General features: G+C 47.2%; 1 protein-coding gene and 1 pseudogene across 1 annotated transcript; one reads left to right on the forward strand and one right to left on the reverse strand.

Annotated features, from left to right (window-relative positions):
- Window positions 1–9,695: 9,695 nt before the first annotated feature.
- On the reverse strand, window positions 9,696–10,223 carry LOC134502897 (basic salivary proline-rich protein 3-like). Its single transcript, XM_063311416.1, has one exon. The coding sequence runs from the start codon at window positions 10,221–10,223 to the stop codon at window positions 9,696–9,698; it is 528 nt and encodes a 175-aa protein (XP_063167486.1).
- Window positions 10,224–10,983: 760 nt separating this feature from the next.
- On the forward strand, window positions 10,984–16,796 carry LOC134502898 (leucine-rich repeat LGI family member 3-like; annotated as a pseudogene).
- The last annotated feature ends 2,084 nt before the right edge of the window (window positions 16,797–18,880 follow it).

Genomic DNA, 18,880 nt, shown 5'->3' on the forward strand with positions numbered 1-18,880 from the left:
TTAGGCATTAGAGTCCCTCTAGTGAGAGGAGGTGGGCGGTGACCAATCTGATAAATAAATTAGCCCAGTCCCATAAGGATGAAGCCTATGCCACCGTTCCTGGGAGTCCTCAGGAAACTGGGGTATCTTCTAAGGCAAGCCCTGGCTTCCCTGAACAAAGGTTGGAGTTAGGGTGATATATATTTCTTGAAGACCTATGCTTTGATATATGTTTCCTGAAGACATATACGGTGTGCATTTTTCCTGTTTTAACTTTTTAAAAATCCTTTTTAATGGACTATTCAGCCCATTAGTATTAGTTAAAATATTTTTAGTTTGACCCATGATGTCAATTATCAAGTCAATTGATGAAGCAATACCAGCTGTTTGGCAGGCACAGACCTCAGGGAAGTGACATCTTCATCCTCTTGTGCATCTTCAGCCACTTCCATGGAATTGTGTAGGAAAATTTTATAGGGGGTCTCAGACTGATTGATCCACCATGGCAGGATCTGCTTTACACAGGACAGAGGCCATGTCTCTTGCTCATTTTCTCTCTGTCTGACTCTTTCAGAGGTCATGGCCCCCAATGGGGAACAACACAAATCCCAGATGTACCATCTTCATGGAGCTCAGCTGAGAAGTGAACATTACCCAAGTAGCCTCCATCAGTTTGTGAGGACACCTGAGATCCTCTTGGCTCCTGCTTCATCCTTAGATACTGAGTTTGAGAACATGCCTCATATCCTTCCTGTGTTGCAAGGTGAGTGCTGAACAGACTTGGTACCAGGAGTCACCCACAGACTTGACCTGCTTCAGGCAGCAAACACGTCTTTTGTAGCAGTTTGTTCCTGTCCCTGTTCAAGGCAGCAGGAAGGACCTATGCGCTAGTCAAGAGCTTCTGGGGTCCTTCCAAGCCGAGAGGACCTCAAACCGAGGGTTCAGTCTCTGGCTACCCTCTTCTTCCAATGAGTCTTACTGGGGCCGCTTCTCCTAGCCTTGGCCCCAAGCCCTCCATGTCCCCAAGCCAGGTGCAGCCCTCCCCCAGGATATCCCTCGACGTACCAAGCAAGCGCAGGGATGAGGGGGAATGGTCTTCAGAGAGAGGGAGAGCCCCTGGTGACCATCTGCACTAGCTGAGAGTGTATGAAGAGGGTGGGGAAAGAGGGGCATCCATGGGGCAGAAGCCGCAGCTCTTGGAAGGCAGAGCAAAGTGGCTTTTAGGGAAGCAGAGGGAGAGCCAGCCTGCTGCATGAGGCTCAGGCCATCAGGAGGGCTTCTGCCCTGCACAGTCCCCTGCAAGATCCAGTTTCAACACATTAAACGATCCCAGTAGCTATCAGCTATGACGGAACAGAAAGAAACCACAAACTCTCCCTGTGAGAAAACAGGAAAAATTTGGACTCCAGCAAAAGAGAAAGAGAAATTCAGCCAGATGACCCTTGCTTTCTCTTTGCAGGCATCCTGCAGTTCAAGGCTGCTGAACATCTAAGAAGGGGATCAGTAGTTGGGAGGAAGGAAGAGCTTCCTTGCTTGTAGAATCACCTCTTGGCTGCTTTCTTTCAGAGGCCCAAGCTCCAGGAGGAGCCTCGTCAGGGGCTCGTCTGAAGACTGGCGTCCCACAGACCTCTCAAGGCCCTCTGGTCCAGGCGGGATCAAAGCAAGCCCACGGCAACAAGTCTGGGCTGAACGGTGAGTGCCGAAGCGTTGCAGATGGGGAGACTGTCCACCTGCCAAGGGAGGACTCCTTGCAAGATGCCTGTCCCATCATGCTCTTCCAAGATGTGTGAAATTGTGCTGTGGGCTTTAGAGAATACAACACATTGAGATGAATCGTCCATAAATAATGGACATTGATCCAGACCCATGTCAGAAAAAGTAATTAATATACATAGTTACAACACCACATAAAACCTAAAATTAATCTTAAAGCAAAGATCTTAAATATCTTACATCTTAACATGAAAGGCAAGTGGTTAACAAGCTGCCTTTCTGTGTGGTTGCTGGTATTTCAGGAGAGAACCTGGAGGACCACTCACCCATTTTCAGTCTGGCAGGTGAGTCCAGCCTGACTGGGCGTACCTGACCGGTTGCTGACTGAGGTTCACTAGCATTCAGCAGGGGACCTCCAGGAAGTGCGGGAAGGGAGCCATACGGTCCTGTACCACTGCAGTCCATGGCAATCCTACTCCTAGAGATGATGAGACAGATAGAGCTCAAAGGCAGCTCAGCTTCCTCACCACATCTCTGAACATTTGCGAGGGGTTGGTGGGAGAAGCACCTCTTCATCCTGATGATCCCTCAGGGTGTTCTCCAAAGTAATCTCTGCTTCACTCCTGCCAGTCCTTACTGGCCTTGTGTTCATCAACTGAGCCAGTTTTGCAAAATTTTCCAAGCTTGTAGATTGTCTGTTCTGATGCTGTGAACCAGGAAGGAAGTTGCTACTTGGAGAAATGGTCTGCAGAGGTTGGAGACAGTCCTTTGTTTCCTTCTTTCATAGCAGAGCAGGGGCAAATGTGGAGGTGGGAGAAGTATGGGAACCTAAGAATGGCTCACATTTTGTCTCAGAGAACTAGAAGAGATTTGGTGTCCTCCAATCATAGGTTCCATTTTTGGTTTCTTTCAGTTATGGGTGCTCATATTGGGCTAGAGAAGAACCATCAGTCACCTCCTTCCTGGGCAGAAGGTGAAGGAACTCTTTTGGCAGACTTCATGGATGAGTTCCATGTGCCGCAGGAGCTCCTGACTGAGTTTCCTGACTTTGAACAGCTTATCTCATCTATTGAGTCTTTCCTTCCAGAAAGTCTGTTCCCATGTCCAGATTCAAAGGATACAAGAGAAGGCATTGTGTTCCAAGAAATTTTTTCTGAATTCTCCCTTCCAGAGAATGCTGTGGGAGCTGGCTTACCCAAGCGTGATCTTCCATGTTTGGCCACTGGCACTCTGGGAATTGCAAGCTCTAGTGAGCCTGGTGTGGCGCCTTCAGGGGGCAAACTATCACTAGTGCCCACATCACCAGGCAAAGAAGAGGCTATGCAGGTGATTGACCTCTGCAATTCTGATGAGGAACTTCAAGAAGTACCAGGAGGCCAGCGTTCCAACTCCTCAATTCAGCCTCACACTTTCAAAGAGTTTGGCACAACGTATCTATGGAGCAAAATTAATGACAAGTTACAAGGACTGAAGGCCACGATAACAGGAAGAGTCCTTGCCCCAGCAAGAAATCACCAGGAAAGGAAGCAGGATGTAGGCACTCTGAAGTCTTTTGGAAACCAAAGAAAATCTAACCATGGTCAAAGCAAAGACGAGGGTGAGGGGAAGCTGAAGAACACCCAGAAGGCATCTAGGAGTGCATCCAAACGAAAGGCTGTCAGTCCAGGATCCCCACCTTTAAGTAAAAGGTCCAGGCTCAGTGTGATGACAGGGCACACCAGTCAACAAGCCACCCATCCTTTGTCTTTAGGGTCTTCAGTGGACCTTAAATTGTCTAAGCTGAAAGGGAAAAGGAAAGCCACTTCAACGGAAGAAGAGCCTTCACCCAAAAGGCCCAAAATGAGTTTTGAGATACATACATCCAAAGCACCTCATCTGCAGTGGGAAAGAAACACCTTGGAATCTGAGAGAAGTCAGATGAGTCTCAAGAAGGAGGAGAAGACAACTAAGGGGAATACATCCTCTGAGACCTGGGGAAAAGAGCAGCTTCTCCAGAAGAGAGAGGAACCTTGGAAAAGAATCCATGCAAAGGTAGCAGCAGATGCCTCTAGAATCAGAAGGATCTCTTGCTTTCTGGAACCCCTTCAAGATTTGACTCCAGCAAAGATGCCCAGGGAAGTTCTAACTCAAAATGAAGACCCAAAGATCTTCCTTCCTGAATTTCTAATGCGAGGGCCAAGCAAACTGGGTGCAGCCCAGGCTAGTTCTTCTTCCAGAGATCTTATGATGGGCCACGATGCTTCAGGGTTGGAGAGGATTCAGTCTAAAACCCAGTGTAAAGAGAAAGCAAGGATAAATGCGAGCCTCTCTGGGATGAAAGGCAAAAAGCGCTACCCCAGAACAGAAGCAGAAGACGCACCGAAGCCAGTCCCCAGGACCAACCTGGCTTTACAAATGATGGAGTCCGTGCAAGTGTTGTACCCACTGGGGAAGAGCAACGTTTCATCTATGCCAAGCAAGAAAGTCCACTCAGTTCCATCTTACAATCCTGTTCCAGAAAACCTTGTTCCGAAGGCCAGGCTTTTGCCTAGAACATTAGCTAATCCGTCCTCACAACCTCTGACTAAGCCACCGTTGCAATTCCTACCTAACCCTGCACTGCTTCCCCCATACAAGCCACCCTCATACCCTGTGACAAAAGTACCTGCACAGCTCCTGTCCAGACCTTCATCCCATCTCATACCTAAGCCACATTCGCACCCTTGGCAAAAACTGCCGTTACTCTCCGGGCCGATTCAGCAACCAAAGCCGCTGTGGAGGCAGGCGTCCCTTGCCCCAATCCCACCTGCCACAGGGCCCTTAGCTTCTCAGTTTCCGCACACCCAGGGCTGGAGACCCCAAGCTGGAGCTGTTGGAATGCTGAGTAAGCCAGCTGACCTGGCACCAAACCTCTGGCAGTCCAGCATCGTCCAAAGAGCAGACAGAGGCCCACTGCCCGAGGATCCCTCTTCATCCCCCCCCTATGAAGGGGCGACTTTCATCCCTTGGAGGACGCCACCCCAGGACCTGGAGGTCTCGGAGCCCATCTCGGATGAGCAACGGCCGCTCCGGGAGCAGATGAAGCGGGACGCACAGAAGGAGAGGGAGGAGGCAGCCTGCTGGACCTCAGTGGGGAGAGTCAAGTTTTTTGTGGAGCGGGAGAGAGAAATGGACATCTCTCTATGGTTTGGTTACCCCAAATTTGGCTGTCCTTGGCGATAGTCCCCTTCAGCTTCTTCTAGAAGATTCTGGGCCGGGAGGCCAATTCTACTTTAAGAGTTCTTTGTTCGATACTATAATTATTTTACTTGTGTGTATATTCTAAGTTTTTCTAAGTAGGAGCTTGTAAATAATGTTGGGTTTCTTTCTAGTTAATAAATTTTATATTACAGAGACAAAACCGCAATAATATATGTGTACTTGATTATCTAAATGTGTAGACAAGATTAATTCAAAGGAAAATACTTTAGGGCGGGTGACTCAGGTCTTTATTGGAAGAGGTAATATTTCAGGAGAAGCATCTCTTCGCAGAAATTTTCTCCCAGGCTGGTAGCCAGGGTGGATTCGCAGAGGAGGGGGGCATCAAAAAAGTCAAGGTGGCCATGACTGTGCAATAGAAGCCCCACCCCTTAAAAGCCATGGGTCTTTGTTCATGTGGCCATCTTGACTTTTTTGACCCCCCAGGACACCCCCCCTGACATCCCTGATTTTAACAACCAGAGTTCAAATGGGCATCACCCATACAGGTGCTCGAGAAATGCCTAATGGCCACAGGTTGCTACTGAGGAATCTTGAAAAGAAATGTATTGATTTGCATTTCTTCACATAATTTCTGTCTCGCCCCTCTGGCAGCCTCCCCTTCTTTCCCCCTCGAGTTCCACCTTGCTTTTTAAAGCAGCTCAACAGACTCAGGCATAATCTGAGAACCATCCGGGGTGAAGGTGGGAGGAAATGGAGAGTTGGAGAAAAGTGACCCCCCCCCTTCCAGTGCTTTTGGAATGCCAGGTGCGCCTTACCTGGCTCTAGTTCCTTGCCAGGGTTTTTCTTACACCCTTTGGCATAGGACCCACCTTCCAACTCTTACTGTGCCAACACAAATCCAGCCTAGAAAAAACAGAGACATGAACATCACCAGTCAGCCGGCAGTTGCATTGCAGCCTGCTGTAGCCTTTGGGTTCGTGGCACGTTTTTGCATGGCAGCCTATAAAGGTGCCCATAAAGTCAAGGTAGTAGTTGCAACCAGAAGATCCAAGCCCGCTCCTTTTGTACATGTCTGTAAGGTCAAAGTACATACAAAAGAGGCAGGGCTTTGGTCATGTGGTCATGACCACCATCTTGTCATTTTTGATGCCCCCTGCAAACGCCACAATATCTGTGTGTGTTTGTGTGTTTGTCAACTGGACAATGACATTTCCCTGTAGAAGTGCTGTGTGATAGTTTGGACTTGGGTACAAACAGACGTCTAACCTGAAACTGCTATTGCAAGAACAGCTGGGCATCTCATCATATTGGGGAGAAAAATGTGCCTTCAAGCATGTGGGAGTGCCCACCAGTCTCTTTAAAGAAGCTGCGTTTTTCTCTGAACCATGCAGCTGTCCTCTTCCAGTGTAGCCTGATTACAGGAAAAGCCAGGCATGGATTAAGGACCTGCAGGAAGGTGCTACTTGCACACACCTGTGTGCTCCAAAGAAGACATCTGCCTTCAAGTCCAAAGCATTCAATGGCCGTAACAGCTGACACAAATACAGCACAGTGGCGCAGACAAAGTGTGAGACACAGATTGTCTGGACTCTCCTCAAGTTGTCTCTAAACTCTTACAGAATCTCACAATGTCATACACAACCGCAACGGACAGATCCTCATCCTCCAGGTTGGTACATGCTGTCATGTGTCAGCAAGGCCCGGTATACTTTATGCTGGCCCAGGAGCATCGTCAGGATATGCTCAGAAAAAAATCAAGATGGTGGCCATGATGAGCATGATCAAAGCACCACCTGTTTTTTTATGCGTGTCACACATAAATAAGCAGAGCTTTGATTGCACCATTGTAGCCACCATCTCGACTTTTTTTCACCACACCCTGAGGACACCTCTGCTCTACCCAGAGTACACAAAAGAATCAATGGGCGCAACACTGGCATCAGAAAGGTGCAGGATGCTCTCGCTAAGCTCAAGGTGACGGTCCTTGAGAAACAGAATTGCAGGGATGGATGTCATGCGAAACAGGGCACTTAGAATTCGTTGAATTATTTTTCATGAACTGCACAAAAACCAAGATTGGTAACACTATGTATGTTAACCAGCAACACATATTTGAGTCACCCCCACCTCCTGCTTTAATGCTGGTTTCCTTTTTTGTGCTATTTTCTACCATCACCTGCTTCCCTCCTTTCTTCCCAACAACAGGTATATACTCCACAGTTAATACTCAGGACTATACCCTACTAGACAATCCATGACCTGTTGGGTTATCCTGTCAGAGATATTTCCTTACCTAAACAGAGAAACAGAATGACCACGGGTGAGCAAAAAAGCAGTGGAAGCGGGAGCGACTTCTGACTTCCCGCAGGCTTCCCCATTGACTTTGCTTGTGGAAAGCTGGCAGGGAGCATCAGAAATCACTCCTCCTCCTCGGCTGACCCATGGAACTGCCTGCCACTTTGCAGGGGTGAGGGAGAACAAAGGGAGCCACAGACCATGAGGAAACCTGCACCCCTTCCTGGCATGTCCCCAAGGGCCCCTTCCCTCCAGGGAGGAAGAGGGCTTGCCCACAACTGCTGGTGCTCCCCAGCCAGCCCCACCTCGCAGCAGGCATCCAAGTCACTCCCTTGTGCTTCCCTCACTGCCCACCCTCATTAAGAGATTTCAAATTTCAGCCTTGGTTCCAAAGCAGCCAATCGCTGCTCACCTGATGGGCCCTCCACCAGGTGATTGGGCGAAGGGGCCAGAGGGAGGCAGGAAAGAGGGCATGGATATGCTCCTCCCATCTTCCCTTGCACCACGCAACCTCAGGGTTTCTGGGAAGTATAGTCAGAAGGCCCAGTAGTGCTGAAGCAGCCACAACTTTGCCATGGGTCCCAGATTTTGGAAACATTCTTTAAGTTAGCCCATTTGAGGTACCTTGGTTCAAAAATGGTTGCCCTATGATGCACTGTTTTGCCCAGTTAAAGGTTACAAACAACCAGACACGACAGTTTTGGTAGTATATAGATGAAATAGATGAGGATCTACAGAAGCTCAAACAACAAAGTTATTTGTCTCACAGTTATCCAGAGTTTTGCCTCCTCCTCCCAATGTGTTAGTTCTTGTTGTTTATTCATTTCGTCGCTTCCGACTCTTCGTGACTTCATGGACCAGCCCACGCCAGAGCTTCCTGTCGGTCGTCAACACTCCCAGCTCCCCCAGGGATGAGTCCGTCACCTCCAGAATATCATCCATCCATCTTGCCCTTGGTCGGCCCCTCTTCCTCTTGCCCTCCACTCTCCCTAGCATCAGTATCTTCTCCAGGGTGTCCTGTCTTCTCATGATGTGGCCAAAGTATTTCAGTTTTGCCTTTAATATCATTCCCTCAAGTGAGCAGTCTGGCTTTATTTCCTGGAGGATGGACTGGTTGGATCTTCTGGCAGTCCAAGGCACTCTCAGAATTTTCCTCCAACACCACAGTTCCAAAGCATCGATCTTCCTTCTCTCAGCCTTCCTCATGGTCCAGTTCTCGCAGCCATATGTTACTACGGGGAACACCATTGCTTTAACTAGGCGGACCTTTGTTGTCAGTGTGAGGTCTCTGCTCTTAACTATTTTATCGAGATTGGTCATTGCTCTTCTCCCAAGGATTAAACATCTTCTGATTTCCTGACTGCAGTCAGCATCTGCAGTAATCTTCGCACCCAGAAATACAAAGTCTTTCACTGCTTCTACATTTTCTCCCTCTATTTGCCAGTTATCAATCAAGCTGGTTGCCATCATCTTGGTTTTTTTGAGGTTTAGCTGCAAGCCAGCTTTTGCACTTTCTTCTCTCACCTTCATCATAAGGCTCCTCAGTTCCTCTTCGCTTTCAGCCATCAAAGTGGTATCATCTGCATCTCTGAGATTGTTAATGTTTCCTCCAGAGATTTTAACTCCAGCCCTGGATTCCTCAAGCCCAGCTTGTCGCATGATGTGTTCTGCATACAAGTTGAATAGGTAGGGTGAGAGGATACAGCCCTGCCGTACTCCTTTCCCAATCTTAAACCAGTCCGTTGTTCCGTGGTCTGTCCTTACTGTTGCTGCTTGGTCGTTATACAGATTCTTCAGGAGGCATAGTTCTAGTTCTAATCTAGACAAAATCATGGTGATAGAAGCAGACTCAAGTTTTGAAGACATCTTTGGGATACAGATTAACAATCTTCATCGAGAAATCTGGTGGGGCAGAAGTGAATCTTGAAAACATCTGTTGAAGCTGTTTACCACAGTACATCTATATATCTCAGCAAATTAAATCCTTGGAATGAGAATTTATGTTTCTGTCTGTCTGTCTGACTGACTGACTATCCCTGCGAAATGTCCACCTGCATAAAGGTCAGGCTTATTAGAGGCTTCTCTGGGCTGGAGCCCTTTAAGAGCTGCCCAAAATGCCAGTCTCCATGCGCTGTGAAAATCAGTGCCAGCTTCTCTTTGCTAGAACCTGATCAGAATGTCAGTCTGGGAAGGAAATGCAGTTGAGACAGACGTTTATTCAGTAAGATACAGTCTGTAAGTTCCATAAAATGATATTGGAATAAAGTTCTTAAATAATTTCTGGCTGGCATATAAAAATCTGTGGAAATTGCCAGGTGGGATAATACATGAACTTCCATATCTTAAGTGGCTTTTAAAAAATCCTTTTTCTCTTGCAATTAAGAGAAATAGTTAACTCAATGAGTTAAGCTGCCGCTCCTTCCCTCTCGGCGCTGCGGAATTTCGGGGGCTTTCGGCTCTTTAGGCCCGTTTGACCAACCCCCCGCCTTGCTGCTGGTGGGGCTGAGGTGGACAAGGATCGCCTGGGCTTAATTTAAGTAGCCCGGGCTTGGATTCGTCGGTCTTCCCCGCCTGGACTTGGGTGCCTGGACTGGCGGTGAGCGGCGGGCTGCGGCGGGCGTCGGGAGGTCCCCGGGGACTCTGCGGCCCGCGGGCTGGTGCGGCGAGCTGAGCGGGCCGGAGCCGGGCGACGCGGCGGCCTCGACGGCGTGGAGGGGTGGCCTGAGCGTCTCCGCGGTTCCGGACGAGCCTCGGCAACGGGGCTTGGGGGGCTCACGACGACTGCGGCTTGCGGCGAGGGGCGGCGGGCCTGGTGTTTTTCTGGCCCCCGGGCCTCGGCAGCGAGGCTGGCCTGGCAGCGGTCGGCGGAGTGGCGAGCCGCCAGAGCGACGAGCCCTGGATGGGACGGCCGCCCGGGCCGGGCCTTGGTGGTCGTGGCGACTCTGCGGCGTGTGGTGAGGAGCGGTGGGCCTGGGGCTCCCTTGGGTGGGTGGGTGGGTGGGTGGGTGATGTAGAAAATGTAGGGGGAACCTTACCAAAACATGGCCCCTTATCATCTTGTTCTTTTTCCTCAGGTTCATTGAGAACAATGACATCCAGTCTCTGTCAAAAAATGCCTTTCGTGGGCTTAAGTCCCTGACGCATCTGTGAGTTTTCACTTACACCAATGCACAGAGCTCATTTCACACCCATCTGGCTAAAGAGTCTGGAGCCTAAGATAATTTTTCTCTCTTGGTAGCAAGTCAAAGAAAACATGGTATCTATCCTCGCGGTGATCAGGACCTCTGAGATGAATTAAGTCTTCAGATTTTTGGAAGAATTCTTCCCCTGAGAAGGAGGCTTCTGTTTTTCTACCTCATTTTCAGGGTTCTAGAATTTCTCTACCTTGAATGGTGGAGTATTTTTGAACCTTTTGTCTTGCTGCAAAGTGGAAGAGAGTACTGGGATTTTTTTTTTCAGTTGTACAACTCTTCACGACTCTTAAAAAGGATGAACCTTTGCACATTGAAGAATCTTTCAAAAAGCATAGCTGCAGCTTGCAACTTTGCACATTGAAGAATCTTTCAAAAAGCATAGCTGCAGCTTGCAACTTCCATTGTTCAGTCTTAATGTGAGGACAATGAAATGTTTGGCACAAAACAGCTGTCCTTCCTTTCTTTCAGATCTTTGGCCAACAACAACCTGCAGACGCTGCCCAGAGATCTCCTGAAGCCTTTGGATATACTTAGTGATCTGTAAGGCCCTCTTAGGTTGGGAATACTTTAAAAATAACAGTAACAGGAATAATAGCATGTGGGTGGCCATTAGGGGTACTAGATGGGCAAGTGACATCATGGGCAACATGACATCATCATGCAAATTACACAAATTACATAATTTGTGCCCTTTGCACAATGACCTCATGATGCATGAAACATCATTGTGTATTCTACTAGAGGCCTATGGTAATCTGGCTAATTCTTTCTGAAAGTAGAAATGTCTTTGGGGCTCTGTCTACCCATACGATTGTTAATTTCGTCAACAGTAGGTCATCGAGACTGCATCCAAAGATTAGCTTTAGTTAAAAGAACTAAGGCAAAGTCTTTGGGTGAATCCAGCCAACTGGGACAATTTAAGTCCAAGTTCCAAAATCAATGGGTGTGAATAATGAATGGAATATGAGGGAACATGGTTTAAACACACATCTATTATTTTTGCACTGAAACCAGAGAGACTTAGAAACAAGAATGTGTAACTTAAGTATGACTGGATAGGATTCCAGGTTTTTAAAGATGTAAATTGCATATTCGCTTAGCCCAGCTGCCTAGCCATTAAAAGAATGATGTGCTGAAAGTGAGAGAACTGGAGCTGAATTCCCACTTACCCAGGGGGCACTAGAGCAGGGCACAGGGCCAGAAGACATTGACTTAATTGGCTGTAGAGAGACCTTTCAGATATGTAACAGGACGATCCAAACCTTAATTTGTGTAACACACACACTTCATTAAAAAAGGACAGTATTGGGCTATGTTAGGGATTGTGCATCATTCTCTGTCCTCATCCTCATTCTGCTGATTAATTACCAGGGACCAGTTCAGGAATCATCCTAACGTAGATGGCAAACAAAGAGGTCATAACATTCCCCAGCCGTGTGTGTGGTTTAGCTTTTACCGACTACCCGACCAGTGATAGGTTTATGGTTCAATACGCAAATGCAGCAAATGGGTTAATTCAGTAAAGCAAGTTGTCCGAAGGCAGCTCTTGATGGGTCTTACAGTCAAAGAGAAAGATGGGCCATTAGTGCTAGAACCAAATTTTCATTTCTAGTTCAGCCCCACGATAGAGCTGACCCCATTTCCACACTTGGTTTGTTTCTTTAGGGACTACATAGGGCAGCCTTTCTCAACCTTTTGACCCTGGAGGAACCCTTGAAAAATTTTTCAGTCCTCAGGGAACTCCTGCACATTCAGGCTCAAATAGAGGCCAGGAATCACAAAATGATTCTATTCGTTGCATGGGTAGGCCTGTACATGTGCATTAATGGTGTTCTTAAACTAAAGAATGAAACATACCTCTTTAATGTGAAGTTGCCTGAATTTGAAATATTCTTTAAATAAATCATGATTTCCCAGGGAACCCCTAGTGACCTCTCGCGGAACCCTAGGGTTCCATGGAACCCTGCTAGAGAAACCCTGATATAGGGCCTTGTCTTTAGAGTTGAGCTGGAGAAGTTCATTGATGGTCCTCAAATTTTCCCTCCCCATAGAGACCTTCGAGGGAATTCTTTGACCTGTGATTGCAAGATCAAATGGTTGGTAGAATGGATGGAGAACACCAACACAAGTATGCCTGCCATTTTCTGTGGTGGTCCCCCCCAGTACCAAGGCCAGAAGATCCGAGAGCTCCCTCTGAAGGACTTTGACTGTATCACCACAGGTAGGAAGGGATGTCTTTGCATGGCCGTCTAAGAAATGGCATCAGAACTCATAAATCAGGTCAAGAATTTGGTTTATCAGAGTTACATTCATGTTCTCCAGCTGCCTCTGGAGCTCAGGGTGAGGTTGCCATCATTTTTTCCTTAACAACCACCATGCATTTGTTAAAAGCTAGCTAGTAAAATGAGGATTTGCTGGTGAAACTTTTCCTATTTCCACTTCTTTCTGCTAGGAGAAGTCACAGACAAAAGGATGGATTCATTTGTAAAATTACAGGATTTTACGTCAGTTAACCTAAAAAGTATTATGGACATTATTTGACAAATTTTCAGTGAGGCTACTGGAATTTCTAAAAAAAAAAAAGATTGCATATAGAAAATGAGGCCCAGATGCCAGTCTGCCTTATGATCAGCTGATGTTTTAAATATAGCACAAATATTTTAAAAAAAAACAGCAGAGTACTGGGCATCAAATAGGACAATACAATTCCCTGGATTGGATGATATCCAACCAGTGGTTGAAAACAGCTGAAAAGCTGCACAACTGGGGAGAAAATGTTTTGGAAACGGAGGTGCCATATGAGTATGGCACTGTGACTGCTGCCTCGGAGCGGGTCTTTGGGAAGCAAGGGGCAAGACTTGACTGAAGCCATTAATAAAATAAATACAAATGAAAAGTTTTGAAGGGACTATGCTGATGACACTCAAGGCTTTGGTGCATGTGAAGACATCCACAGGAGGGGTCAGAACAGTCAAAAGGGCAGCTGTGCCCCCATGATTGAAGCCCCATGTGTTGCATGTAAAACCAGGGTGAGTGTGAAGGTCGTGATCCTGTTTGTTATTAATTCAAAGACTCTTGCCACAAGCCATTAAAGGATATGGAAGAGATCTTTATTTAATACAAGTGATCATTTCCAATGCAAAGACTAGACTAAAAAGCCCGTGCAAAATGTCAGTTACATCTTCAACCTTTGCACCACCCCACTCCCAGAGGAGGAATTCACTCTGTGACAACCCCTCCTTTCTTCTCACAGTTCTTTCATTCCTTAGTCATAAATCCTTCACTAACAAGCTGATAATGCCATGCCATTTGTGTCAGCCTTGTACCAGCCGTTCGACTAAGCATCCTAATCAACAATCCTAACGGTCCTACATGCCTAACTAATAACTACAAAGCATTCCCAACAACCCTGCAGGTATGCTAAACTAATTACTGCAAATCCCATTACCAAATAGTGGCAGGATCTTCCATCCTGACAGTGAGCCTTTGATCACGTGGTCCTGGCCACCAACTTGACTTTTTTGACCTCTATTGTGGATGCCCCTAGCTCAGGGGGATCCTTGGATGGAAACCACATTTTGTGGTTCTGGTATCTTGATTGTAAATTCCTCCAGGTTTTATGGGAGCCCCTTAAACATGATTGGTTCTTCTCCCCCACCCCAGACTTTGTGGTGCACCAGGTTCTGCCCTTCCAGTCTGTATCTGCTGAGCCCTTCACATATTCCAGTGACCTCTACGTGGCTCTGGCCCAGCCAAGCTCCAGCAGCTGTACCATCCTGAAGTGGGACTACGTTGAGCGCAAGCTACGAGACTTTGACCGCATCCCTGGTAAGGCACAGCTGCAGGGCAAAAGGGGACATCTGTTCACCCTGGTGTGGTTGGAAGGCAACAGATTGGGCACATACAGCAAGGGAAAGGTTGAGGACCCATTCACAGTGTGGGGTGAGGAATCTTTAGGGAGGAAGGTCACCTCAGGCTGTGAAAAAGAGATCCCCTGCAGATTTATTTAAAAGACTTATATGGCTGCCTATCCCAACCATTTAAAACAAGAACAGCACAAATGAATGAATGAATGAATGAATGAATGAATGAATGAATGAATGAATGACAACCACAAGCAATGCAGTGCCATACTATCAAGGTCTGACTCAGAACCCCCCAAAATATACAAACCATCATACAAACCAGTCTCACCAGATATCCTGGTCCAAGTCTTGGTCAAATCTTTAAGGTTTTATAGGAGGCCACGAGGGATCAGATCACGGGAGAAGCATTGTTCCACAAGGCAGATGCTGTGGCAGAGAAACAGGTCTTCTGCTTTCCGTTGGATGTCACTGCTTCATAGAAGAGACCCAAAATTTGCCCACCCTGTTGGATCGGACAGGATGGTTGGATGAAGTTTCTCAAACTCAAGCTAGCTTTGCTGCATTCTAAAAGTGCAAGTCCATGTTGGCTGGGAAGGCCATCTGGCAAAGAATTCTGGGAGCTGTAGTCCAACATCTTCAGAGGGTGCAGGATTAGGGAAGGTTGTATTACGGGCACTGTACACATTTTCACCAACACCCATTTGTTGTGGGGGGGAGGACTGCATTGAGAACAAATGCACAATTCTTCTCTCCGATGTAAGAATCTGGTGGCTCTATGCACCCTGGATATTCTAGACCGTGGTTCTCAACCCTGGCAACTTTAAGATGGGTGGACTCCAACTCCCAGCTAGCGATGCTGGCTGGGGAATTCTGGGAGCTGGAGTCCACCCATCTTAAAGTTGCCAGGGTTGAGAGCCACCCTTCCCCCCTTCCTTCCTTCCTTCTCCCTCCCTCCCTTCGATTTATGAGATGCTCCATTCCAAAATGTCTCTAAGGAGCTTACAGAAATAAAGTAAAAAGGATTCAAAGAAAAATTCTCCCAAACCCAGTAACAGCCGACTGTCTAGCTCTTGGCACACTGCGGGAATCAGACCTAGCAACCACATTCTGCAAACAGTCGTTACAGAAAGTTCACTTCCGTTTTCCTAACATTATCTCAGATTACGTTTAAATTGCCTGCCTTGGGTGTTTGACTTCTTGCCCTGACTTACGCTGCCTTCCACAATGGGGTCTTCTCCCCAGGCCCTCTCCTAAAAGGCACGGGGACCAGAACCTGTCCCTTGCCATCCATAGGGTTTCAAAGGAGCCTCCCCAGATGTGTCGTTCCCTGGAAATGTTAGCCTGCAGCTCCCCATTACCACAGCAGGAGGGGATAAGAGGCGTAGACACTCCTCTCTGCAGGTGCGAGAGTAAGGAATTCCACTTGGGAGGTCCCAAGGTCACTCTTTGGGTATCCCGTATTTAAACGATAGCGGCGTTTCGATCAGGTGAGAATCTCAGTACTGGACCTCGACCCCCATCCTCTCCCGCCAGCTCGCTCACCTACTCAGACGGGCACAGAGGACGTTTGGGCTCCTTGTGATGCAGCGGTGCTCACAGAGCGCGCCTGCTGTCGGTCGGTGTTCTGTGCTGACCCTTTCCAATTCTCTCTTGCAGCTCACTCAGCGGTTTACTGCAAACCGATTGTGGTAGAATCCCACCTGTACGTTGTGGTGGCTCAGCTTTTTGGGGGCTCCTATATTTACCGCTGGGACACCAACATTGACAAGTTCGTTAAGATCCAAGATATTGACAGCCAGAAGATCCGGAAGCCCAATGACATCGAGGCCTTCCAGATCGACAATGAGTGGTTCTTTGTCATCGCCGACAGCTCCAAGGCGGGCTCTACCAGCCTGTATCGCTGGAACCAGAATGGCTTCTATTCCCACCAAGACCTGCACTCGTGGCATCGTGACACCGATGTGGAGCACCTGGAGGTAGATGGGAAACCCCGACTGATCATCTCTAGCAGCTCCCAGGCCCCTATCATCTACCAATGGAATCGCTCACAGAAGCAGTTTGCCCACCTGGGTGACGTCGCAGAAGTAATGGATGTTCAGATGGTCAAGCATTTCCAGATAGAGAGAGACAACTACCTGTGTCTGAGCCGTTACATTGGTGATTCCAAGGTGGTCAAGTGGGAAGGGCTGCGATTCACAGAGGTGCAGAACATGCCCTCTCGAGAACTTTCCAGATATCTCAGCATCGTTATATGGCTCTGGGTAGTGACTTCTCCTTTACCCACATCTACCTTTGGGATGAAGACAAGCAGAAGTTTGTGAAGTTCCAAGAACTCTCTGTCCAAGCTCCACGAGCTTTCCAGCCTATCCCTTTGGAGGACATGAGTGTCCTCCTGGCCCCCAGCTTCAAGGGGAACACACTGGTTTACAAGCGTATTGTGGTAGACCTCAGCTTGTAGGACGGCTGAGTCATTCCTCACTTCCCCCCAATGTGCACCACACCAGCCCTGCTCTACTGCTGAAAGCACTTGCAGCATTCCGTGGCAACTGGCCCTGGTGATCACCGGGACACAGTTCCTTACTCCCTCTCTTCTGCTTGCATCCTATTCAGCTGTTCCGCCTGTTCCTCAAAAGCTCGGTAGAATATGGAAGGACCGTATCAACGGGCATATTTGCAAGACCCCTGGATCGCGGGCTTTTGGGTCCATGCAACAGAAAACACATTTCTTCACCCAGCCCCAGATTTAGTTGCACAAGTGTGAGCACTACAACAGTTGCCCATAAATTGTGTCCAGCGACACGCACTAGTGTATTCTCACAGTATATCCTATCTCGACTAGTATATCCTCACAGCTTACTGAATCCTTTTACAGATATGCAAATGACTTTTGGAGGTGCCCCTTCAAAGAGCGCATGAATCTTAGGTAGCAACTGGTTACCTCAAAATAATTACAAGGAACTTTCATGTATCATAATTTAGTCTGAAATTGCTATGTTTGTTCATTTGTGTTTACAGGGCACTACTGGTCACTGTCACCAAATCACTGTTCTGCTTTCTTCACCTTTGCTACTTCTGTTTTTTCTTAGGAGGCAATGGAGAAGACACTCCATAAAACCCGACTTTGCAAGGAAGGAATGGAATAGCAATACAGGTAGTCCTCGATTAGCAACCGCCTCATTTAGTGACCATTTGCGGTTACGACGGTGATGAAAAAGTAACTTTGTGACCAATCTTCATATTTACGACCACCGCAGGTCTGTGAAGTAAAAGCTCAGTCGTCGTTTCACTCGCAACCGCTTCGCTTAACAACCTAGTTGCAGGTCCCAATTGTGGTCGCTAAACAAGGATGACCTGTATAAAGCATTCTCATTCTACTCATCTCTCTTTTTTGGAGTGTGAGGTTTTTGGGGGGGTTTTGGTCCCAAGCAAGATTTTTGGTGGCTCTTTGAATCCGACTACCTTTCCTTTTCATTTCAGAAGGCTTCCACAATGACCTTTCTAAATGCTATGTTAGCAATATGGTTTTTTAAAAATCACATTTTAATTTGGGCTACGTTTTCCTGCCTACTTTAAAAATATTAAATAGTCCCTGAATGGCACTTCTAAACTAAAGAAGCCTTTTAGCCTGAATTAAAAGTGGAAACAGTAAAATCCTCTCCATGCCAGCTCAGAAGAAAGTCCCTTTGCATGGTTTTTTTTTTTTTTTTAAATGAAATATATTCAAGTCTGTTGCCCCTTTTCCATCCACAGTGTGTACCTGCAGATGTGGAAAAACAGCAAGAGGGGGTCAAACCCCCAGTTCCAGTTCCATAAGCAAATTTCTCCAGAAGAGATAGTTTTTATCTCGATTTATATCTTAGATCTTATATTTCAGTCAGTTATTAGAATCCTGGGAGAAGGAACGTAGATAACTAATTTGAGGGTAACTCTTCCACCCTGATCACTACAAGTAGTGAGAAAAATCTTACTCTAATGGCAGAGCTTTCTGGAAGTGTCCTGTTAATTCCCCCCCCCTTTTTTTTTGGGAGAACCTCATCTTTAAACTGCTCTGTGCCTCAATCCATCCATGCTGGCTAGGGAATTCTAGGAGTTGAAGTCCCTGCATCTTAAAGTTGAGGTTGAGAAACAATGCCCTCTAGCAATAGAGTCCATAATTTGTACTGTCTAGAGTGTACTCCGAATATCGGGTGATTGCATCTGAAAGCGCTCAAACATGACTCCAATGTTCTTTTTAGGTCTACCTGATAAAACAATATCAGCCAATAACAAGTGGCTGACTTTGGTGTCCACGTGGGAACAGAGGCATTGGTTCTGCTGCAGGGTACCAGCTATGCTCTCATCATCCATCACTTGTCACAAACTACTGTATGAGGTTACTGGGAATATGGTATATGTGGCACCTCCTGTTCCCTTGGACCACAACACTGAGATGCAGTTATGTACTGTTCAAAAGACATTCTAATAAACCCTAATCTCTAATGTTGGGTTCACGAGGGCAGCTTGGTTGGTGCTCTATGTGGGCAGCTTTTCATTTTCAGTTGGGTGATTTGGGTAGTCTTGATCTCCAGCTGCAGACCTAAGGAATACACCTGTTCGGGTGATGTGTACATGTGTGGAATGGACCATGAGGACACTAGTGGGCAGTCCTTCCTC

Source organism: Candoia aspera, chromosome 9 (genome assembly GCF_035149785.1).
Source record: "Candoia aspera isolate rCanAsp1 chromosome 9, rCanAsp1.hap2, whole genome shotgun sequence".
Classification (NCBI taxonomy): domain Eukaryota; kingdom Metazoa; phylum Chordata; class Lepidosauria; order Squamata; family Boidae; genus Candoia; species Candoia aspera.

Excerpts from the sequence above, each read along its gene's own strand:
- LOC134502897 (XM_063311416.1), bottom strand. The coding sequence starts at position 10,223 with ATGATAAGGGGCCATGTTTTGGTAAGGTTCCCCCTACATTTTCTACAT.